Source organism: Pavona decussata, unplaced genomic scaffold (genome assembly GCF_977016875.1).
Source record: "Pavona decussata unplaced genomic scaffold, jaPavDecu1.1 SCAFFOLD_207, whole genome shotgun sequence".
Lineage (NCBI taxonomy): Eukaryota > Metazoa > Cnidaria > Anthozoa > Scleractinia > Agariciidae > Pavona > Pavona decussata.
Genome location: NW_028145612.1, coordinates 386,582 through 411,232, shown reverse-complemented (window position 1 = coordinate 411,232; position 24,651 = coordinate 386,582). Strand labels below are relative to the sequence as shown.

The window sequence follows — 24,651 nt, the reverse complement described above, 5'->3', positions numbered from 1 at the left end:
AATCACCTACCCAATAATAGCTTATCAAACCTTTTTTGTTTTACACGAAAATGAAATTCCCCGCTGTGTTCAGGTGATAATGCTTTTATGATTGGCGAGAAAAAATGTGGTAAAAAGTAAACCAGTGAAGTGAAATAGTTTAAGGAAAACACACAGTAATAATGTACATCAATAGCCCTTGATAAATAAAACACATGCGAGCCCTCGGCGGATAAGAAAAGGAAAAAACTAAAAACTGTTCAATGTGTTCCTTACTACGCTCCATCAATTTTTACAGCGTAAGTCTGGAAAATTATTATAAATACTAAGTACTATATTTTTTTTAGTACGATCTTGATTATGAAAACATCTGTGTTGTGTTTACATCCAACTCACAGCGGCAAAAATAAATCAACCAGGGAACAAAATACTGATAAATGAGATGAAACTTGAGGTAACAAAAGATTACTGATCATTCTCCATTTTGGGCGTTAAATAGAAGAAGTCCTTTTATTCAAGTTACAATTTGAATTCTGTGTATGTAACAACCTGAAACAAAACATCACCGACAGCGACAACACAAGTGCAAAGAGCACAATTCTGACGGTGAATTTATTGTAAAAATATTATTACATTTGCAGCATACATTACAACTATATAAAAGCCTGGAAATACTATATAGTATCATTAATATTTTGATTTATTTATTTTGTACAGAATAAACTATAACATTTTTTCTACATTTTGATTTCATTGTACTATCCACCTGTGGAAAAACTTGCCAGCCAATGGTTCTATGACTAACCTTTACAAGATGATATTCAAAACATTCCACTCATGCCAAAGCTTTTTTCAAACACTGAGGACCTCTGACCCGGCGTACATTTCTCAAAACTCCTAAAAACATTACGGGGCCCCAAAACCATTTTATTTACAAAATTTTCATTACTTGAAATTCGACTTTTAATAATTTTTAAATATTACGCTAGTTTGCACGAAGCCATACTACCAATTTGGGGCGTTTCGGCCCCCGAAAACTATCTGGGAGTTTGAGAAACGGGCAGCTGGACCGGATCAGAAATACTACAGACAGCAGGAAATGATCATGTTTAACAAACTTGATGAACCACTTTGCCAATTCCAGACTGGCCGTGTCCTTTCCCCAAATTTTGTTTGCCCCACTAGATTGGGGGACGGGGAAGATGGTCTTTGTACAGACTGTTCCAAGTTTCATCAACTGTTGTACTTTGGCTTCCCCTAGCCGGCTGTGCCTACACCCGTCACTGTCCGGCTCAGGCATTCGAAGGATTCAACTTCCTAGAACGGAATCGTTCCCAGGCTACCGACGGTCTCTCGCTGTGTTTGCATCAAAGCACGCATCTCAATGTAGTCGAGATCTGCTTGGGACACCACCAGCTGCTTATTATCACCACGGGCTGCTGTGAACACAGAATACAACACTTACAACAACAAATCAAATGTTACCTGGCAAATAATAACTAACCTCGTCCCTAAGCCCGTACCCAAGCCACCATAAGTGAACGCGGACAGGGGCTTGAGGAGAAGTGGTGCCATTACCATAATGTGTCAAGTCTGAAGAAAATACTGATCGATTAAGGCTTATGCTTTTAGCTTAAACAAATCAAGGTATCCAACAGTAATAAAAACTCTGTGAACAGCAATCTTGTCCTAAATGTAAGTGTTTTTTAAATGTAAGTGGTCACTTAAGGCTGTTTTGTATGTAGTGGCCATTTTCGCCTTAGTCTTAAATGTCTAGCCGGACTGATAACAAGCGCCATTTAATAAGTTTATGACTTTTCAGTCCTCCAATTTTGAATTTCTGCCGGAATCATTTGCACTAAAATCGGAAAACAATCATGAAACTAAAAAAGTACAAATAAGTTGTTAATAACCGTTTGCCGCAAGCTTGTTTTTTATTGCTACGAGGAAAATAGTTGTACCCACCACTTTTCCTCAGAGCTGTCATTAGAGTTGCCAGTGGGCGAAAGACGTCTAAATCAGCATCAGGCGAAGATTCTGAAACAACAAGTAACGCTTTACCTATCAAGGATGTCAGGGTTGGAAAACAAACCTGAGGATATTCTATGTCGGCAAAAAATAAATAAATAAATAAATAAATAAAAGAAGAAAGAAGAACAGTGCCGCCATAAGAGAGAAAAATTTAATACACAGAAACCACATTATGGAAGTAAAATACACGAAATACATATATTAAGAAAAAGTACAAATTTTAAAAAGGTACATCGACCATTTGATAACACACAGCACAAAACTATGTGACTGTTCACTCCAATTAACTGAGAGTCTCACTTTGGACAGGCTAGCACAGAACCGAGGCAAATGGAGGAAAGAAGTCAATGATGGCCTATACTCACCAGTGGAACCAAGAGGGCAGCTAATGAATACTAATTGGCAAATCGACGGCAGTTTTTTAGGGTCTATTCTTTTAAAGACCATAAAATGTTCAAAACTCAAGTGGAGCCACGAACCGCAGGTGAGTGGTTTCCCGTCCGTCCGTCCGTCCATCCATCATCATCATCATCATCATCATCATCATCATCATCATCATCATCATCATCATCATTATTATCAAAAGTAATTTACCAGCTAAACTTGCCGAGCTCCCTTCAGCACTGTGTTCTCTTGACCCTCCATACGAGTAGTCCAGGTTCTCACGGACACCTGCCAAAAAACCATCACGTGACTGTACATTAGCTCCCACGAGGTTTTAAGTAAACCTATTATCCCAGCGTATTTATAGAAATAGTCAAACTTCATAGCTGGAGTTCTGAGATCTACGCTGACGCAACTACGCAAGAGAGGGCTCGATTATATTTTATCAAGAGTAAAAATGGACCGATGATTTGTAATTAGGTATCTTTTGTATATATGTTCAGCGCTGTTCTCGATTGAGTGGCGAGAAGGTAATTCACGTTTGCTTTGGTTTTTTCTTCACTACGCTCTGTCATTGGTTGGCAAAACTCGCGCCATTTTCTAAACCAATGAGAGTTAAAAAAACAAAACAATCGTGAATTATTCGCACGCGTTTTCCTGTACCAGGCGCCGGTTACTTGGGTTGATTGCTCTGTTTGCGTCTGTTGTGATTGGTTAGAATGATTACTTTGGTTTTGGTTTTTACTTTTAACTGAGAGCCGCTCTGTTGTAAGAATTTCTTTATGAAGATGACCCAGTAAATTAAAGATGCAAAAAAATGTACCTCCTGGACTGTCTGTTATCAACAAATCTTCTACAAGTCGCTGAGAAAGATACCTGATAGGGCAAATATTAGTAATAAAACAAATGTGTGGTGAGCAAATGGCAAACTGTATTCATCAATGATCGATTTAATGCATGACTATTCGGTAAAGCTCAGTAGACCTTCAGCTTTCAAAACCTCTATTTTCACTGGACCCTGATAACCTGCAGCTGCATTGCTTTTTAGGTTTGGAAGCATTGTTCTGTTGTCCGTTCATTTGTCCTTTCGACCAACCATGTAAGATGTTGCAAACGGTGCAGGTCACCCCGTAAAAATACCAGAATAACGACCTTCACCTTTGGCCGGACACATTCAAACCTGATGTATACAGCTATTTCAATTAACGTTGTCGGTTCAAAGCATGAAGCTAAAAGACAAGACCGAAAGTTTACGTGGGATTTTTATGAATAAATTCATCAAAATCAGTCATGCCTGGAGAAAACAATAGGTTGTAATTAGCAGTACAATGACCTGCACGTGCAGGGATGATTTTGATGGAATTATTCATAAAAACTAACCCCACAAAACATTGCGATCTTGTCTTTTAGCTTTATTTTGATCCGACAACGTTAATTGAAATAGCTGTAAACCAAAACTAACGACCCCTGGAATAGCAGTAACTGACCACGTGACGTGACTTGATTTTTTTCCCTTTTCCAGGCTTTCAGACAGTGGGGCCAGTGAAAGATCAGAAAGCAAAGGCGACAATAAAACGTGTGTTTTGTTTCTGCGCTGACTTTCTTTGATTTTCGCCGTCCGCTGGCCCCGCTGTCTTAAAACCTGGAACAGGCTATTTGATCTTCTGCTTACAAACCGAAATTTAAGTTCGACCACAGTTACTTTTTATGTAAACAGCGCATTGCTACACTGGATACAAAACCATCAATCGGTTTGATCAAAAAGCTGACCTGGCTTTGAAAGGGTGCTCCCATCGTAATAAGGCGTCCTTAGCTGAGTCCTGCAAGCAATTACAAACAACATGCTGCATTTAAACGAACACTGAAGGATTCAGCTGTTTAACGGCGCTACATCGCGGTGATTTTTACGTTTTAGGCTGTCAAAACTGTGCTGGAATTGACGCTATTGTAGAATAGGAATGCATGGAATAGACAGTATTCATGTTCTCTTGGGACGTATTCTGTTTTCAGAATCAACAGAAAGTATTTCGCTCATTCTGTTCCTGTAGCAACAGAAAGGGAATACAATTTACACAGAATAAGAGAAATTCCGTTCTTTTTGGACTTTTTTTAGCTTAACGGGAAAAAGAGGAATTATTTTCTTTGGGAACTTTTACGAAATGATCCAACAATTAAGAAGTACTGCCAGTAATACGGCTTGTTTGTGACAGCAAATTGGAATACGTTTACATCTTTGGAAAATCCTCACAGAGGGAGCGCATGGAGACAAATATTTTCATTAACTTCAAACTGATAAAGTGCAACACCAGCAGAGAAGACGGTAAATAATCACTTTGACTTACGTTCTTCAAACGACAGATAATTTGAAAAACCAAATCCTGTTCCTCTCTTTCACCGTCAAATTCTGAGGAAAAACAAAAGCGCTTTTCATGAAGAACGATTGCAAGCCATATTCTGTAAAGAAATTATTCAGCTACAGTAAAGCAAGAGGTTTTACTGGAAAAAGGTTAAGAAACACTAGCAAGGTTGCAAAACAGTATGATCATGGAGTGAAAATAAACCTGAAGGCTCGCTGTTAAGGGACAAACAACTCATACCATCAACAAGACGAGAAATAAATCCCTTCTTCAGATGCAAGACTCCGTTATCCACGTATTGCAAAAACATCCTGGAGGAAATAAAGTAGAAGGTTCAAGTATTCAACAATCACAAGTTCACTGAGGTTTGTGAGGTAAGTTAATCACCAAAAAAAAAATAATATGTACCTTCTATCCAGGCAACGATACCCTAGACACGTCATACTCGTACGGAAACCTGCAAAATAAAAGGTAACACAGAATTAATAAAATGATGTTGCACATAAATAAACACTCCACACATCAATAAATAAAACAATGAAGGTACTTTATCTACCTTTATTTGCCTTGCAGGTTATGTAACTGACCAACAGACTGACTGACTGACCGACAGACTGACTGACTGACCCACCGACCGACCGACAGACTGACTGACCGACAGACTGACAGACTGACAGACTGACAGACTGACAGACTGAGACTGACAGACTGACTGAGTGACTGACTGACCGACCGACCGACCGAAAGACTGACAGACTGACAGACTAACTGAGTCAGTGACTGACTGACTGACTGACTGACTGACTGACTGACTGACTGACACTGAGCGACTAACGAACAAATCAATCAACTACTTGACCTGAGGGACTGACCAGCGAAACAGGTGACCGGGAGAGATTTAATGACAGGTGGACTGATCGACCGACCAAACGACCTACTGGCTAAATGACTAACTGATAGACTGACTGGCTGGTTGGCTGGCTGCTTGACTTTATACTGACAGACTGACTGATGATGACTGACTGGCTGAAAAACGTACCAATGGGTAGAGGAAACCTGAGTTCAGTTACTGCTGTACAAAATCTTTCCACCAACTGAAAAAATACCACTTCACGCATAGTGCCTCTTGAGGACCTGAAACAATACCAAAGAACTTGTAAGATGATACCTCTGGACTGGCTGAATTTCACAAAATTAAATGCACAAAATTACAACCTGAGATGTATAGCTTACAGTGGCGAAGTGAAGGGGTTGTCGGTAAACTCCAGCGCTTGTTTGAACAAACGCAGCAACTGTTCAGACTGGCGAGCCTGTCAACACAGAAAGAAACTCTTCACTAATGAATCACTTGTCGCTTTGAAGACCGTTTACAAAAACCTCTTAACATCTTATTTTCTTTGAGCGTTAATTTTCGCAAACTTAATACAGTGGAGAAAAATTTTCCGTAACGCAATTTTTTATTATTTATACCCCAAATTCTTTAGTGAGGGCACTTAAATTCATTGCTTAGATATTTTAACCTTTGAATACATAGTTTAGGATATGTTAGGTTTACTCTGACTATCAGAATTGTGTTGGTCAGCAGTTGCTTTGGTGCATTTGGGACCAAATAGCTTTGGAATCATCAATGCTTTCTTACTTAATCTCGTTTGAACTAAGTTGCTTTATTTCAAATCAAGTTTCCGCCCAATTCGCGTTAATGTCATAAATAATAGCAGTCATTTCCATTACAACAAGGTAGTTGAAATGAATATGAGTCCCCACGTGGGGTGTGTGGGGTTGATGTGAATTCGCTACATTTTGTTCTATCCCCCCCCCCCCCACCCTATCCAGAGTACAATTAAAAAATGGGTAAAGTACGAAGTTCTTCGCTAACTGATATCTTTATAGCCTGTATTTTGAAAAAAGCCGAAAACACGTCCCAACTTCCTTTTTCTGTGAGCGCAAAAATAACAACAACAAAAACTGAGTTAGAATTTAGTGGGCAGCTAACAAAACAAACCTGACACTTGACGTATTCAATGGCAATATTCTGTATTTTGACCTTAGCTTCCCTCGGCAAGTGGTTTTGCAAATGAGCTGCGAGACGATCGATAGTCTGAAAAAATAACATCAAAACATTTCTAACAATCCAAAACTGAAATTTGGCAGTTTCTTTTAATTTATTTTAGCATTTAAACATTTTTCAAGAGCTTAGATTCCTCAAATTTTGGATTAAATAACCAGTTGTTGGTACCCCGAAGAACGCGCCATCTGAAAGTCGGTGATTCAGCTAGTACTCCCATGTTGTGTTGTTTTACTCTACACTAAATCACTTTCCCCAACAGTCATTCTTGCTCCACTTATGTGTACAAATAGGTATCAGGCAGTACATGCTGTTAGGGCTGGGGTAGTAACACGCAATCTACTGGCATCCACCCCACCCATCCCACCCATACCTCTGTTCTCCTCATAGCAAAGTGATGATTGCTAACATTTGCAATTTGGGGACGTTACAGCTTTACAGAGTTTGTTTCAGGGTCAAGTAATCTTACCATTTTTTGTTTCTTGATCTCATACTCTGATCTCTGTTCCTCAGTGGAATCCATGGAATCCCTACTTTCTAATAAAGAATAATTACAATATTTTCTTTATAGAAATAGGACCTTTCAAAGCGTGGGGTTTGTCATTCCCGGATATACTCAACGTTTCTCGTGCTAGGACGTAAGCTTTTTATTTGGAATGCTTTCACTGAAGACAGCTAAATCGTTAATTACTACTTAGTTTTAATTAATCTTGCAGTTTGGACACATGTAAGCACGACTTTTGCTAGATCTTAGCTAATTGTTTTTCCTTTTTTGGTTGTTTGCGCAGTGATTGGTACCACTGCACTCTCCAGGGTTAGATTCCCGGACTCGGCGTCGTTTGTGGGTTGAGTTTACTGTTGGCTCGTCCTTGCTCCGAGGTTTTTCTCCAGATATTCCGGGTTTCCCACTCTTCAAAAGCCAACATATTTTGTTTTTTCACTCCCCTTCACTTTGTTTGAGATCAATTCCAATTCGATCCGGAATCCGTGAGACACAGGTTCGTCATTCGTGAGACTATAAAGTGTTTCCCTCAACATTACAACCCCCCCCCCCCCCCCCCCCGCCTCCAAAAAAAAAAAAAAAAAGAAAGAAAGAAAGAAAGAAAAAGGAAAAAAAACCACCCTGAAGAGACTAACAGCCCCAAAGAAGAAAGCATGACTTACTTGCGCTTGCTTGAGAGGTAAGTGACTCTGTACTGCCGGAATGGGAAAATCGCCTACGAAAAAAAAGAAGCTCTCTTAACGAGTGGTTTACAATTTTTTGTTTCATTTTAAATTCGTTTTTCAGTCACTAAGATATATTTGTTAGTTGCCTTGAGCCTTTACGTTAAGATGAGATTTGTAGGGCTAATTAAAATACATTTAAAAGCATAAAAAAGCGCGCCATTTTTAACAAAGGTCTATCAACAAAAGGAATTCGTGATTTGAAATTGCGTTCTTATTTGAAAACCGAGTTCTTGTCACAAAATCACACCTATCATCCACACGTAAACAGTGGAGGAGACAACGAAACCAACACATTAATTAAAAATTTTCTTGAGAAGACATTAGGTGTGGAAAGTAAAACTGGAAAAAAACAAGATTTATTACATGGTTTAGAAGAAGAGGAAGTACGATGAAACAAAATTTAGTCAGGGGAAGAAAAAAGGTTACCAAGCGTTTCGAGATTAATTAGAATTAAAAAATAACGACCACGAATGATTCAGTGTTGAGAGACTGCAGAGACATGAGCAAAAACAAAACTTCTTTCAAATTAGGGTTCAACACCTTACTCCTTGAATTCTTGAGCCAATTCGAGTAAGGAGGAATTATTTCAAATGAGACACAATAAAGTAATACTGTTGTAATTTAAAAAAAGAATTACTTGGAGCCAGAAAGTCTTCTGTAAAGCGACCGTACCAGGCTGGAATCTGGCGAAACTTCGGTCTGGAAACAAAAGATAATAAAATAAGTTTAAAAAAGACCTCGATGAATGGTTCATGTTCCACAAGGAGTTCAATTTTATGTTGGATTAATGGATGCGGGTAAGTAAACCCATGAAGAAGGTCCGTGAATTTATAGGGTGTGGCTAAATTGATGGGGTAAACTTATGGGGTAAAATTATAGGTGGAATTGATGAGGTGTATCAGCGGGGTGAGGCTTAACTCATGGGGTCAATTTATGGAGTGAATAAATGAGAAAAATTTACAACAAAAGGGTAAAATATACGAAAGGATTCCACACGTGAATATATGCGGTGAATTCATGGCCGAACACATGAGCGAAGACAATGGATGGGAGTGGATGAATTAATAGAGCAAATAAATGAAAAGATTCCAATGGTGGATTGATAAATACATGGACGAATACAGTGGTATATAAATTTAACGTATGAATAAATTTATTCCAAGGATTATAGGGAAAAGAATTGAAAAAAAGGTCGTCCGAGTGTAATTAATTAGGAAATTTGAAAAATGAACGTAACTGGTCGGGAAGCCCCGGAAAACGTTCAACCTAAGAAATGGGCGGGGAAAAAAAACGCGTGTAACAGGCGTGTAACAGGCGTGTAACAGGTGGCAAACGTTGGAAACAATCCTTAGTACCAACCGAATTTAAGCGGGAACAAAGGAGATCTAACCAACAAATTTCGTTGTATTCATCATTAAAGTTCCTCTGCCGAGCCAAATGCTTACTTCTTCATCACTGTAACTTTCCTGGTCAAACAAATCAGCACCTGGAACTTGCAGCTTGAACCTGGATACAAAGATCAAACCAAATGGGCAGATGATTCTTCGTAAGGTTAAATTATTTCTTCGAGTGGAGCATTGAGGTTGAAAGTGAATGCAAAGAAGGATTTTTGCTTTTGTGTGTACAAGTGCCTAGATTGTAGTTTGAAAACTAACCGTGGCGGGAGCCTTTTCGTGTTGTGTAGTAGAGCTGTCCAAAAGTCTCCTTGCTTCATCTTATTCTGAGGAGAAAAAAAAAAACAACAAGAACAGAGTATAGAGTTAAATCTGAGAAAACTCAACGTCTTTCCAATATTTTTTTTCCTAATATCAGGCTTAGGTTATCATACCCTATAATAATCGCATACGATTTATTTGCTTGTCGATACTTTGACCCCGACGCCATTCTGTTCTTCGGATCAGCCATGCTATGAGTGAAGGTACGCAACAACACGGCTGAGGAAACTAGACGGCAAAATATCCTATAACCATACACTCGAGACAGCTGATTATGAAGGCATTTTGACGCAAATTTGAATGAAACTGTCGTCCTATGATCATTTAGAAATTATAAAAAGGCTAGGTAAACAAGTATTACTCAGGAACGTGCAAGTTTGTTATTTTACAGCCAACGGCTTACACGTACCTACATCGCGCACTGACGTTGCACGGCCGACCTTCTAATACAGTGATTGGGTAATTTTTGAATAATTCAGTCACATTGGAATATTCAAATAAGTTTTCATTGTAACTTGTAAGCAGATTTATAAGTAATTAGAGTTCAGTGATTTTGGTTTGAAGCCGTATACTCGTTCAGTTTGCTATATTCCCATGAGGATTAGCATACGTAGCAACCGTTCCCGTGGGGTTTTGTGCGTTTTTCGCTTTTTGACCGCGCTGAAATTGGGACGAGTGTGAAATAAACCCCGTTTTTGTCGCTCTCGTCCCATTTTCCGCGCGCTCAAACAGCGAAATAGGTACAATAGAAGGCCATTTTACAGTGGTGTGCTTAGTGACCTGGCGTTGAATTGTAAGTGAGGCTGGGGGTGACCTTGTTTTGATACAAGCCTCACTGCTTTTCATATGTAGATCATGCTGTTCTTATGCTAACTAGTTTGCATTTACATATGAAAAGCAGTGAGGTCTGTTTCAAAACAAGGTCAACGCTTAGGCTGCCCGAGGATGGGATAGGATTTATGCATGATAAATTTATCAGTACAGAAAACAAAAGCGAAGAAGAGTGCAGTAAAAATTAAATATGCATTTTTAACTTTTTGTTGCGCATGTTTCTACCGTAACCAGTTAAGTTGCCGCGAAGTAAACAAACCTTAACATTCTGAAATTCAATTGGGTTGTCTTTTACAAAAGAGCATGACATTTGGGCGATTCTCTTTCTGTCGACATCCTGAAATTACAAATAACAAACAAGGAATAAGAAATCTTAAGACAGTGAGTGGGAACTGGCAAACAGTTCCAAATATTTTGGAAAGAAAAAAGAGTATCCAATAAGGGATCATACATAGTTTGCCTGTTGTTTCTATCTGTTTGTCTATGTGCGCTTTTTTGTACTTACTCCGACAAACAGCCCTCACAGTATCCCTCTACGCCAAAAGAACATCGATTTACTATTTTAGACTACAAGGCAAAACACATTGCCCAAAACCTGTAATTTGTAATTAATTGGCGTGGAAAAGAAAGACGACCCCTGTATGTATGGTCCACGAATAGTCCCTTCTTTCGTTCCGGGACAGTCCAGTGGGAAGGTCGTGCGCGTGCGCGTTTTCTCGCTGGACTGTTTATCCCTCAGCAGAAGGAAGCACCACTCGTGATGTACTCTGTGCAAACTATAGTAGAGTTGTCACGGTTACTCCATAATGGAGATCTCACCTTTTCTAAATGTCCTCTATACGTGTCAACACAGGTAAATGAAATTAAAGCAATGACTTCCTTTTCTAGTTCTCTTCTAAATATTCCGTAAGTCGAACCTGAGAATATAAAGTCAAGTCAAGTTTATTGTGTAGATACGCTTAGCTTCAGTGAGACAGCTCACCAGCTTGTTTTCAGCTATAACACACGAAAATAAAATTCAAACAACTAAACATCGTGGCTATATACAAGTAACTAGAATACCAAAAATGTGAGCTTCGTTAATGAAAATATCCCTGATGTGAGAGCTTCAAGGTGCAACAAGCGACCACAAATAACTAATAAATTTGAAATGGGGAAACAGTCTATGGGGATACAGATGAGTTTCGTTGAACCTCATTACCAAAGCGAGGCTAAGTACAAAGCTTTTCATGTGAAAATTAGTTTTGTTTGCATATGAATGAAAACTAATTTTCATAATAAAAACTATGCACTATACCTCGCTTTCATAATGAGGTTCAAAGCAACTGGGCTGCTTGTTACGTCTAACACAAGATATAGCTGAAATGAAAGCAGTAGGGTGGCTCAGCGCGACCTTAATCTTCCACATGAACAGGTTACGCGAAACTCGAGCATTTAATTAAATAGAGGCCACGTATTCACCTCTCTCACAGACTAATTCAATTCAAAACGATTACTACCGAAGTTGTTGTATCCAAGCCAGCGACTTACCAACAAGGTACTCTCGTAGAAGGTCCAAACATTCTGGACTCGCTGGGTCGTGGCTGAGGTGCTCAAAGATCTGAACACAAAACAATAATGGACAATAAGGTAAATCGATTCGTTTAATTTAGTCGCCGCGTGGGCGTAGCTGCGTTGACAAGAAGGAAGCATTACCGAGTTGTTATGGTGCCAGACTAGAATCTGGAAAGTGACCTAAATGGTGTTATTTCACCCAAATAAAACTCTTGTGCCTCGACTGCAAAATTGCCAACTCGTCTGCCTTTTACCAGTTGGATTGAGCTCGAGATTTAGGTACCTGCTGCAAGCTAACTGAACAGTAAATCATTTGCATTTCACGTTGATGTCACCTTTCTTATTAAAGAAGAATCCCGCAAGTGAATGACAGCCAGGTGAAGTATGGCCAAACGAGTACTCGGCATGTGAGTCCTGATAAGTAATAACACACAAACAACAAACATTTTGCATCGTCCTATAAACATTTGAACATTTATCATCATCATCATCATCATCATCATCATCATCATCATCATCACCATCATCAACGATTTGAAAAATGTTCTACCACTCAGTCTGCCAGAAGACTTCTGCCTTGGAATTTTTTATCCAATCAAAACACAGTACATATCCTGATACCTTTTCGACGAAAGCCTTGGACCAGTAAAGTTCAAAAGAGATGGAAAAAGGCTTTTTTCGTCGTTTTCCCACTGTATTTCTTCAGAGAATTGTGGATATCCTGGAGAGGTTCCCTCTTTGTTAATTCTCAGCACCGAATCTTATTCACTTCCCACATTTCCTACCGCGGGTCAAACATTTTGTATATTTGGCCTGGGACAACAAACGTGTGATTATTACTTTTATTCGTTTATTGTTGATCTTGTTTTTTCTCACGTGAAGTCTGAACTTGTTAAAATCCCAAACGGATTTTTGTTGTAATAGAAAGTAAAAACATACTTGGCAAAAAGATCCGCCAGTGCTGCTTTGTCAAAGCTGTACTTATATACATTGCCAGAAGTGCTGTCGTAAATGTAAGGACCTATTAAGGGAATAATCCAAAATGAGTGATTGCTTTAGGTTTGTGTTAAAGGTTATCGTTACCGGCCCAAGAGTTCCTTCTGACCTGATTGTAGAGACGTGGAGATTTCCTTATTTAGGTACAACAGCAATCGAGGCTCATCGGATGAAGCGTTGGAGGAAGAAATCTTTGGAACCGCATTACCTAATAACAAATATACAGAAAAAAAGAACATTTCACTATGCCATCAACAAAAACCGGACTAAATATGAGTGACAGATCCTCACAGTGATGTTAGTAACTTCGGTAGTTAAAAATGGAGCCTAAAAAAACACGAGATTTGAACGCAAAAACTTGAACTCTTTCTTTTCAGTTAGTAACATTTCTTGAAATTAATGATTTCCAACTTTTTCGCAAATGTAGAGTCAATTTGAGCTCACAAAGAAAGGAAAATCTACATATATCATTTTTATTCCCGGCAGGCGGTTTCTTCTTCCTATTTGCCCTCATGGTGGCCACACATTAATGGTGACAATGATATGATCGGAAACGCCAGCAAACTAAAGTAGCACTTTTGAAGATAGAGATTTGCCCTTAATTTTAGTTCGGACGGACGCAAACGGTGGTTTTAAAAGCTTTGTCCAAAGATGAAGAATTATGGTGTCCTTGTGGAGGAAAGTTTCAGACGTCCTCATCTTATACCTTGTAAAATGATGTGATGACATGGCTGACGCTCAGGGCTACAGTTCAACAAGTGCATCACGTGACCAGGTAAAAACACCATCAGATAGTCATCTATAAAACAACAAAATGCTAAATGAAGTAGGTTTTCGTATTTGCTTTGGTTTCCCTTTGCTACGCCAAAGTTTTCTGATTTGTTGATAAACTCCTTCACTTTCTCATCCTTTCTTCACTTTCTCGTCACTTGCAAGTGTATTGCAAAACAATCCGACAACTCTTGCTCGCACGCAATTTTCAGCGTTGATGGCATTTACACGTATTTGTGTCGAGTTTGTATTGGCTCATTTCAATATTTACTTTAGTTATTAGGTTAACAGTGATAACGTTTGTTTGGTTTTGGGACACTAAACTTAAAATTGCTCTCTATATTCTGTTAATTGAACGATAACCAATCAAACTATGGAGGCTAAAGAGACATTAATAAAAACTTAATACCAAAAGAGAAAAAAGACATAAGACATTAGCTTTGATTTACATAATGATCACAGAGATAATAAGAGATAATCGAGAAATACTTAGAGTACTTACTGAGGGATGAGAAAAACAAGCGATAATTTTGAAGATCTTCAGATGGCCTCACAGTCGGTAATACACAGTTCAACAGACAACCTTCAGTACGAGAAAAAGAAAAAATTGAAGTGCATGGCCATACAAACGAGGTAACTCGTTCATTTAGCATTGTACTGACCCTTTCGCCTCGTTTGCACGTCGTTTTAACAAAAGAATATTTGGCCGCTTGCTCATATGGAGCACATGAGTGACAGAAGCTACCAGTCAAAAATACATATGCAATTGTTGCCCCTAATTATTCGAGAAAACGCGACTATGGCATTTAGCATTTTATTTTGCCATGCTGCACACATTAAAAATTACAAAACAAAATACAGGTCCACGAACGTTATCCGGTCGAAGAAAGAAAAAAAAACCCAGTTTGTACGAAGACAAATGTTAGCTGAAAACCGAGCAAGGAATTATTTCATTTGCTGCGTAACAAGCCGTTTCCCGATGCTACTGCTGGGTTTAAAAAAAAATTAATGAGCACCCGATTACCCACAGCACAATTTTAAAACTACGATAAAACAACATTTGTAAATCGTAAATCTCTTCTCCTAACAATATCACGGGCGTTTTGTAAAAGCTAAAGCATTGTTCTTTAGGTTACACAATTCTAAGAGGATTTCTTGTCTTTATTACTCTAACTACATTAATTAAGAAGTATAAAAATCAAAATGTAAAGTCGTTTTCGCAACTTTTCCTAAATAAACTAATAAATAAAAATGCAAGAACCCAAACACGTGGTAGTTCTTACCAGCAAATTTGCAAACACTCCTGGGAAGCCAAACTGATCGATCAGTTTTTCGATTGATTGATTTTACTCAATTGTCTTAACATGAATTTTCAACTCACCATGATGAAGTACGTATACAGAATATTCCAACTGACTGGGGTGCAGCTCTGTAGGTCGCCTAGATGAACTCTAGTTTAAATAAACAGAGAAATTGTTTAATTTATAATTGAGCTGGTGAGCATACCGTAGATGATCAACGAAAGCAGCTGAATACGCTGCAGGATATTTTTTCAAGATGCCGTTTTGCTAATATGTTTGAAAAAACAATCAAACAAACATATGTTTTGGTAAACGGCGTTTTGGGTTGAGCTGAAGAAGAGCAGTGGATTAGGGGATTGCACATGCGTGTCAGGGTAAACGGTACACAGTGAGACTGTGGTAGATGCCGTGAAATAGGACCCTGGCAATTCGGCTAGGGGCTTGTAAAGTTCACAGGCTCGTGGTAGCTCTTGTCTAGAAAAACCAGAAAAAGGCCTTTTTCCCTGAAGTAACCACGAAAGAGAGCGTTCAGTTTAGATCGAAGACATTCTAAAGATCTTTTAAATATCATACAGGGCCTCTTTTAACTGTACCTGTGAACCATTGTTTTCAACAGTAATTGGATGCTGAAGGCAAATATAAAACGAACCTGAAACACAAGGAGGGATCAAAAGTTTAAATTTCAAACTAACCTACATGTACGTAACACCGAGGAACACATCATTTTAAGTAAAAAAAAAAAAAAATAATAATAATAAATAAATAATAAGCTACACGAAATGTGTGCGAGATTGTGTAAGTCATGTTTCTATTGCTGTATTAGCACAGTCAATGAGTTATTGTAGACAACAGTTTTGTCCATGGAAAAACGACAATCCGCAGTGGAAAATGTAGTAAAGTAACTACCCTGGCTAGCATATGGGATAATATCTGGTTAAATACAAATACTCATTTTGTTATTAGTGCCACCATAAAACAAAAGAACTCTGCGCTCAAATTACTAGTAGGCCTGTGGTTGGCACATTACCAGGTGTTGTCAGAGATAGCTTCACTATACAGGAAGTAACATGCACATCAATCTGGCAAATAACACCTGGTAGCTTCAGGAGTGATTATTTCTTGGAGAACTTTCTCTGATGGTCAACTTGTGATCAATACAGTTGCTAAATTAGTTCGTTCATTATGCAGTTAAACACGTTGAAATACCTTTGCCTGGCAAAGCAACCACTTGCATGTTCAGATGCTTCTCTAAAAGTGTACCATGCCATAAATTAGTTCACACCTAACTGGTAACGTATTAAAATGAACTTGATGATGGAACTGTCCCTCGCCCCTTCGAGTAGAAGAAATCTGGGAGCTACATATAGCACACGCTAGAGAAGGGAAGAAACTTTTGGTTTATCGGGCACTACGATCTGTTCATCCCCACCCTCCCTTCCCCCCCCCCCAAAAAAAAAAAATATTCCCCAAATTCACGTTACCACAGTTTTTGATGAGTTGTACACACGGAATAATGGAAGGCCGTTTTCCAATCTTTACTTTTTTCCTTTTTGGTTTTATACACAGTTTCGCAATTTTTGTCTTAGTTAGCAGGCTCCTTCATTCATTCATTCGTTTGTTAATTCATTCACAATCTACAGTCAGGGCCCCTGCAGTCAGTAGGTCAAAACTATTGATGCCACGGAGGGTCAGGCCAACCCGTTGACTACGCTCTTAGCCTACAGAACAGGCGTTATTTGTTGCGTTTTTCAGCGGAAGCAAGCGGTCAGTGAGCGGTGGCAGGCGCGAGACGAACGTGGAGCGTGGAATTGGAGTGGCGGCGTGACTCGCGCTCCGCGCTCGCCTCGTGCTTGCCTCTGCTCGCCTGAAAAACGCAACAAATAATGTCTGTTCTGCAGGTTACTGCGCTCTTTGCAATTGCTAAAAGACAGCTTAAGAAAGACGCACATGTAAGCTATCTGCTGAGTAAGTTGTATGTACCTGAGACAGTGTGGGTCAGTGCAACATCAAGGTACTGTGGATGACTAGGAAAACAAAACTAACAGTAACTAACAAATTACTAATAATAGTACAAAATATTAGTTGGGAAATGTTAAATCTATAATGGATACATTATTGGTGTTGCAGTTTTGTATTATCGGGCCTCTTGTTAAATGACATTTTGGGGGATAAAAGGTTTACTAGCCCGCAATGTTTCCATGAGGTCAGCTGACATCTTTGATAGCACCTATGGAATTCCAACTATCGACCCTTACACTTGTGACAAAATGACGTTTTTGTTAGTATTTTTATGTGGAATGGTTTCCTGCAAGACACTTGGAGCAAAAGCGCTAGTTAAAGAAGATGAAGACTGATTGATCTGTTATGCACAATTTCTATTCCTAGGATACTGTTGACTTAATTACGCAGTGCTGGAAATAAGAGTCGGTCATCGGATATTGTCCGACCATATTTCTAAAATGTCCAACCAATTCTTATAATTTTTGTTAGCTGGACACTTTGGCTATAAAAAGCATTCCAATGTGCAAAGTCACACGTCTCCATCTTTAGTTCTACTAACAACAATACTCTATCTGTACTCTGTACTCTATTCATTTAAGATTACAGTCAGTGAAAACAATACCTCGTCTTGGAAATGAGATTCACATCGGGAAAAGGAAGTGGGAATTTAAGCTGTAAAATAGACAGATAAAAATCTGGTTATTATCATTTATAGAAAATTATGTATATTATAACCAAGTTATAGTTGATGAGGGAATTGTATTGCTACCAAGAATGATTGATTGTTTTTATTAGTATGTATTACTGCGCCTTTCAATAACATGCGGACTCTGAAGTTCAAAATGCAATCAATCGTTATGCTTTTCACTGCCGTCAATCACTGCAGCGGACCTCGTAGAAAACAAAACGTTTGGCTCAACAGGGTCAAAAGGTCATGTTCGTGCGCTGTAATTGGCGGATTTCGATCCTCTTTGTCGGTTTCTGTATTTTTCTGGTCAGTTGCTTGTCGCCGTAATTATGATTGACGGCAGTAAAATACGCAAATCGTTAGCTGGGGTTGAAGGTCAGAGTCCGTATGTTAATAAAAGGCGCAGTAATACAATGTCTGCAAGTTATTTGTAAAAAATAAATAAATAAATAAACAAATAAAGAACCAACAACAAGAGTACTGACAGTAAAATAAAAAAAGATGGACATGCATGTGTATTCTAGCCTATTTCACTTCAAGGACCTTTTTATACATTGAGAATTAACTTTCCAGGATCTCAAGTGACAATAAACACTGTCTCTACTGGTGCAAGTCTGATGTTTCATTGTCTGTTACAGTTTGCAAGACACATAGCTCCAGGCTAATCAATACAAGTTAGTTTCATAACTCAGTCACCAAGCTACAATGAACCTGTTCCAATGTAGGCTCGATTACCAGCCGCTGTTCGGGAAAATGAGCCAGCATTCATCGGACCCGGGAGACGGCGGAAATCGAGCCTAGTTCCAATGCTAAATGCTGATAAAAGATATATTTACTTCAAGTTTTGTTTTAATACACTTTCCAGCCAGTCTGATACACCCTTATAACTCCTTACAGTTTTTCAGTTTGCAAGTTTATCCAGCAGTTGGTTTATTTATGGTAGGCTAATTAATGTTATTGTTTGCTTTAAATCCAATGATGTATTTCAGCTACCATGACATACTTGTTCGTACAGTTATACAGTGACCAATAATGCAGGTCAATCTTGTTCCACTTACCACTCTCACATGTGAACTTTTCTCATTAAACTGATATGCAGCAAAGATGAGATCAGTTTTCACATCCTTTTCATTACCAAGCTCAGCAGCAATGCCCTTGAAGACAAAGGCAAAGCATTACATAACACTTTTAAACTTTTAAATTAATTTTCTTTCAATTTCTTTTGAACTTTGAACTGATAGATGAACAACTGACAGTGTATTTCCTAATATTTCACATGCACTTCTTATTTTTTTTAGTTTTGGTGTCCCTTGGGAATTCAAGATGCTGTAGTGGGATTCTACTGTAACTAAATTAATTTAAAATACAGAACTGCATGGAGAAATATCAAGAATGTGGCACATACGACCGAAATCAAACAAAACACTTACATTCTTTCCACAAGAGAAGTGTTTGGCACTTTAGATTTCACGCTGATATTTACTATTTATTTTACTGAAAGCCTTGGGTGTGGGTGGTGGTGATGATGGGAGCGTACTGTGATTTTTGTGGGAACGCACTGCTTGGTGCTCCAAATCCTCACCTTATCTCAAACCAAAACATGTCAATTCAGCTGTCAATTTCCATTACCCCTTTGCAGACCCGGCCTAGAGCTAAAATTAATACCCATTTTCACACCAAAGAAGCTCAAAAACGACATCCCTTGGGACAGGACATACCTGTATACCTTTGTACCCCCCCCCCCCCCACCCTCCACATACAAACACACTCACCCAAGGGGGGGGGGGGGGCATAGATCACATCTCTTAATTAATTCAAAATAATGTTTCACCTTGTAGCTAGGGTAAACTAAGTAAAGCCTTTGATGCTGGCTGTCCCATTGAGCCCATATGAACTCATCCATCACTTGCTGTATCCTTGGTTGGCCATTTATAAACTGATGTACATCGATCAGACAGAAAAAAGAAAGATTTTAACAGAATGTTTGACATTTTTCTTACAGTAATACAAGTGATTGAAAGGAAAGCAAACTCAGATACCACAGGAGGATTGGTGTGGTATATGGTGAGACCTCTTGCCTGAGCACAAATGTCATGCACATAAGAATGACAGTGGCCGCTGCAATCAGTAAATAAATATACATAATATTATTAATAAAGTGCCTACCATTCCCCTGTCTCCAGATCTGGCCATTGGAATGTGATACAAACCAATTGCTATAAAAAAAAGATTAATATCAAATAAATAATATTTACTTAATAAAACAAGTCCACATTATACATGTACTACATTACTGACTGTTCAAAACATTCAAGTCTTGAGCGAAAGTATGGCTTCCAAATGAATGAACTTGGTCTTCAATAATTAAACATTTTTACAACTCAAATTTTGAGACAGCAATGACAAACTTGGTAGCTAAGCACAAAACTGCAAAAGAGGAACTGGACTCGCCTTACTTTTTTATGCCATGGATTATATTTAATATGGAACAGCACCCCTGACTTGGAGTTTGCTTACATGTACCCAGTGCAACACACCTTCATTGTGGTGCAAGAAAAGCATGTGTGATTCCTTCTTGGATGCACTCCCATAACCAAGGTACTCACCATAAAGAAACTGTTAAGGAAGTATATATTAATGTGTACATCATCATTGAAATGACAAAGCAAAGAACATTGTGTGGTTTGCACCTTGGATTGCACATGAAAATGAGCTAGAAAGTGTGAAAAGATCATAGGTTTTACTTTGCAAAGTTAACTTGCAAAGTTAAAGTCTGTATTTTCTGAGTTTACAGTAAAATACTGAAATTATGTAAACCAAGGAAAGTGTAGTTCATTACTTTGAATTAGCAAAAGTTTCATGTTACTGGGATTTGGGTTTTAAAATTCTACTAAGAAATAACAAAAACTTGAATTCTATGAATGTCTATGAGAAATCCTAGGGAGGAGGGATTCCTATATAAAAGTGATGGGGGTGTTTGTCATATCTTTGAAGGGATAAAATTTGTGGTGTGGTACCCCTTACGGTGCTAAAATCTAAAATGACCTCCGTCAAAGATGGTGGTACCTTTTATGGTATTGAGCCAAAAAATTTAAGAACAACTAAATGTCAGTCATTCAAAGAAATGGTCTTTAATGCTATAAATTAAAAATTGTGAAAGTGTCAGTAAGTGTTTGTTTTAGAGTTCTCTTAGGAGCAAAAAAAATTGTTTAGACCACGCCCACAAAACAGAATTCTGGTACCTCTTCAGAGGTTCTTTTCAAAAATAATTTCTAATGATCACCCCTGTCACTTTTATATGGGAGTCCCCCCCCCCACCCTCCTTCCCAGGGGAGAAATAATGTCTGTTTAAACAAAAAAATTGTTGTTGAACACAATGAAATGAAAGTGATACTGTACACAAAATTTATATGGCAACAAGATGTTCAAAAATAACCCAGTGAAAAGGTTACTCTGCTAAATATATTTCTAAAAAAAATAAATAACATAGTAGGGTTATCAATCAGTTTGGTCAAATGGTTTTGGTCAAGATAGTACTGCAAGTATTAATTTTAAGTATTAATTTTATCAGCTGAAATTATCTTTAATTCAGGTTTATAGAATGATACTGTATTATCATTTGATATTCACCTGAACCCTCTGGAAAGTGTGTCTTTCAATAGACAAAGAGTAGATACGCTTCTGTGGCTGAATTTCAGCAAGAAATGACTTGTAGATAACTGAAGAGAAGTGAGACAACAGACCAGTAAAGAGACCAAGATATAACCCACAAGTCAGGGCTCTGGGCATAACTGGATTGAATTGCTTTTTGTTGTTTCAACTCAGATTTGCTGGATTTTTGCATATTGCCTTCAATGTGTTCTTGAAACATTGTGCTGATGTTTTATCAACTGCTTTTGCATTTCATTTGCAGTAAAAACCCATGATCATGGACATGATTTCCTTTTTATCACAAAATAAAGTGCAATGCATCCGATAAAACATTGGGGCAACATTTTCTGAAGGAATTCGGGGATCGAGACTAATGGCAGCCAGTCAGGCTCACACTGGTAAAAATTCAATTTTATAGGGATGTGAAATCCAACTCATAAAGTTCTGTCAGTAATATTATTCAACAGAATGTATTTATCTTATATAACCAGCAAGTTAACTCTATCGAAACAAAATTACTTTCATATTTCAAAATTGATTTCATATAAACTTAAGTGATACAAAACTATATAATTTCTGATAAAGAAATCTATAAAACAATTACCAGGTACGTTGGAACTTGAAGGATCATCCACCAATCCAAAACACTCGGTTATAGTAAAAGCTATAAAAAAAGCAAAGCAAATCTGAGTTTGAAAATTTTAAGATTTGCAATCCTATAAGATGCCATTTACTGTGATAGTGTGTCATTCTGACAAGATACTGCTTGGTTCATCTTTCTTATGTAACCTTGCAATTCAAGAAATAATAACATCGATGCTTATGTTGAGTGGTTAACCACCACCACCTTGACTGCGGCAAGAAAGAGTGAGTTTTTTTTTATTTTGAAGGAGTTTACTAATTTAAAATCTGGCTAGTTTCTGTAGAGCATTGGAGACCAGTCTGGATCTGCACTTGGCCTGCTATCTCAGTACAACTCTTGGCAACTGATGTCTCAGTGGTGTCTCACCTAGTAAAGTCCTCTCTTGGTTTACTGTTGCTCCAACCACAGCAACCTTCTTGTTATGAGTGAATAAGAGCTACAACAAAAGGGCATCGCATTGTTATTTAAAAAAAAGTTGAAATAATTTTTTTATCTAAGTTAATTTTTCCCCACCCAGAACATACAGGTTACAGATACAAACAGGAGGTAAAAATAATAAGAAAAAATAGCAACAATTAGGGAAAAGACAAGAAGATTGTATTGTTGGCAAGGAGACCTAAAGGCAACTTTGAAGCTACCTGTACATGTATTGTAGTTGCATTTTGTGACTACAAGTATGTCAAAGAAAAAATTAATTACACACTTACAGTTGTATACTGACAGAGGGGAATAAAAAGCTATGCTGAAAAGGGGGTTGTCAATCATGAGCAAAAAAATATATATATACCTGAGTCACCAATGTTATTGTCAGTCTTAAAAGTTTTGTAAAACAGCTTGGTATCCCAGGAAACCTAGCAAACTCTGTCTGGGTAACATGAGCAGAGACTGAACTTGCAATTATTTGTCTTGGCATTTCAGCTAGTCATATTGACTATTTCCTCTTGCTGTATGTGGTAACTTTAATGCCATTAAAACATCCACCAGGCAGGTTTCTTAGAGCATGCCATACTTGGAGACTCAGAGGTTAATTGATAAGGAGAGGGAAGGTCTAAATAGGCAGACAAAACCTGGTAGGGAGCAGTGGGTAAAGAATAAAATTAAACTGGATTTACTTTTTCACAGACTGCCTTTTTCACTGAATGTTTTTCCTGGCCATTGTGGCAAGGATAAAAGCATGCATGTCAATCACCATCCATGGTTCCAATTGAAATGCTTTAAATTTCTAACTAAGATTAGAAACCTACTTTAAGCTGGTGCTGAGATGGCTCAAACAGTCCAAAATAAGTCACTTTGCTTCCTGCCTAATGTATAAAAGATTCAACAAGAACAAAATTAATGTTAATTAAAAATGAAAATTTCAAGGCTCAACCATTAACACATTCAATATTCAGAGCATAACTACATAAAATGTTGCAAAACTTTCATTAAGAGTAACAATACATTTGCTGTCACAAGAATCTAAATACACACATTTAACAAGGATAAGCAAAAGAGAAATAAGATAGCATGGTAAGGAGAGTACACTACAATCAGTATTTTTGGCTGCTTTAAACAAATTTGGCTCCACGCTGCAACAGCAAAACTTTCTGGGCTTATGGGCTCTAAACAATGTCACAGCTTATACATGTACGGGGTGTACCCCCTTCTTGCCGGGTTTAAATGCCCTACCTTTACATCCCCTCCCCCCTCCCTCTTCCACTCCCCTATGCCTTAACAAGGATACAGTAAGTGCATTTCCTTTTCAGACCAAAACCATGCCCTTTGGACCAAACACACCTTCAGCTTATATTATTATATATTATTATGTGGGAGTGCCTCTCTCCCTCCACCCCTCCCTCTACTAAAAAAGCACAGGGATACGAAGACCTAGATAGGACACTCACTTCACTGTTCACTGTGATATTTTTCTCTTGTAGAACAGAGGAAGAGGGATCGGAGTGCACAAAGTGATACTTACAGTTCCTCCGGGACTCGCGTCATTCCACGATACAATGATAGCATTATCTCTCTCTTGTCCGACAATGCGAACTTGGAGCCTCTTCCTTATATTCTCTGCATCTACCAATAATAAGTGTAACTAAACTTCACAAAGAGAGCAAGTTTTAACAGAAGCTTTACTGAGCTTTCAATTTACGCATGTTTGCTGCAGTGCAGCTTATCAGAGATCAAATTTATCGCAGTCTTGAAATGCACACTGCGTAGGGGAAACATTTAAGTAACAGACACTGTAATACCATATCCATCTTCGGTTAAACTTCCACTGTATTTTTCTCTTTCCTTTAACAACAGTGGTAGTATATGCTCGTTGAAGCTCAAAGTTCTCTGGAACTCCACCATCTTGACTCGTTGTCACATGATGAACACACACCTTGTGTATGCCCACGCAGAGTGTCCTTCATCAGCTGGTTGTTCTACTTCACCGAGTAGGGCCTGGAGCGGGAAGTTGTTGATAGCCTC

At 38.3% G+C, this 24,651-nt stretch overlaps 1 protein-coding gene across 2 annotated transcripts; it reads right to left on the bottom strand.

The window, feature by feature from the left end:
* Nucleotides 1–572: 572 nt before the first annotated feature.
* On the bottom strand, nucleotides 573–24,584 carry LOC146460723 (protein pigeon-like). Of its 2 annotated transcripts, none has more exons than XM_085087832.1 (39): nucleotides 24,429–24,584; nucleotides 24,152–24,252; nucleotides 23,439–23,495; nucleotides 22,561–22,630; nucleotides 22,156–22,215; nucleotides 21,531–21,619; nucleotides 20,438–20,516; nucleotides 20,067–20,116; nucleotides 19,732–19,836; nucleotides 18,959–19,054; nucleotides 17,835–17,884; nucleotides 17,192–17,235; nucleotides 16,418–16,459; nucleotides 15,805–15,860; nucleotides 15,292–15,361; nucleotides 14,413–14,493; nucleotides 13,846–13,938; nucleotides 13,249–13,347; nucleotides 13,083–13,164; nucleotides 12,479–12,557; nucleotides 12,120–12,189; nucleotides 11,409–11,506; nucleotides 10,849–10,926; nucleotides 9,699–9,763; nucleotides 9,489–9,549; nucleotides 8,681–8,742; nucleotides 7,981–8,033; nucleotides 7,286–7,353; nucleotides 6,754–6,849; nucleotides 5,985–6,061; nucleotides 5,791–5,885; nucleotides 5,160–5,208; nucleotides 4,992–5,062; nucleotides 4,737–4,798; nucleotides 4,165–4,214; nucleotides 3,218–3,270; nucleotides 2,605–2,682; nucleotides 1,945–2,016; nucleotides 573–1,418 (listed from the first exon to the last, which is right to left on the bottom strand). In XM_085087832.1, the coding sequence occupies exons 1-39, from the start codon at nucleotides 24,529–24,531 to the stop codon at nucleotides 1,297–1,299; spliced, it is 2,886 nt and encodes a 961-aa protein (XP_084943958.1). In that variant the 5' UTR covers nucleotides 24,532–24,584; the 3' UTR covers nucleotides 573–1,296. The 2 variants fall into 2 exon arrangements, with proteins under 2 accessions (XP_084943958.1, XP_084943959.1); XM_085087833.1 differs by having other exon boundaries at nucleotides 573–1,415.
* Between the last annotated feature and the right edge of the window lie 67 nt (nucleotides 24,585–24,651).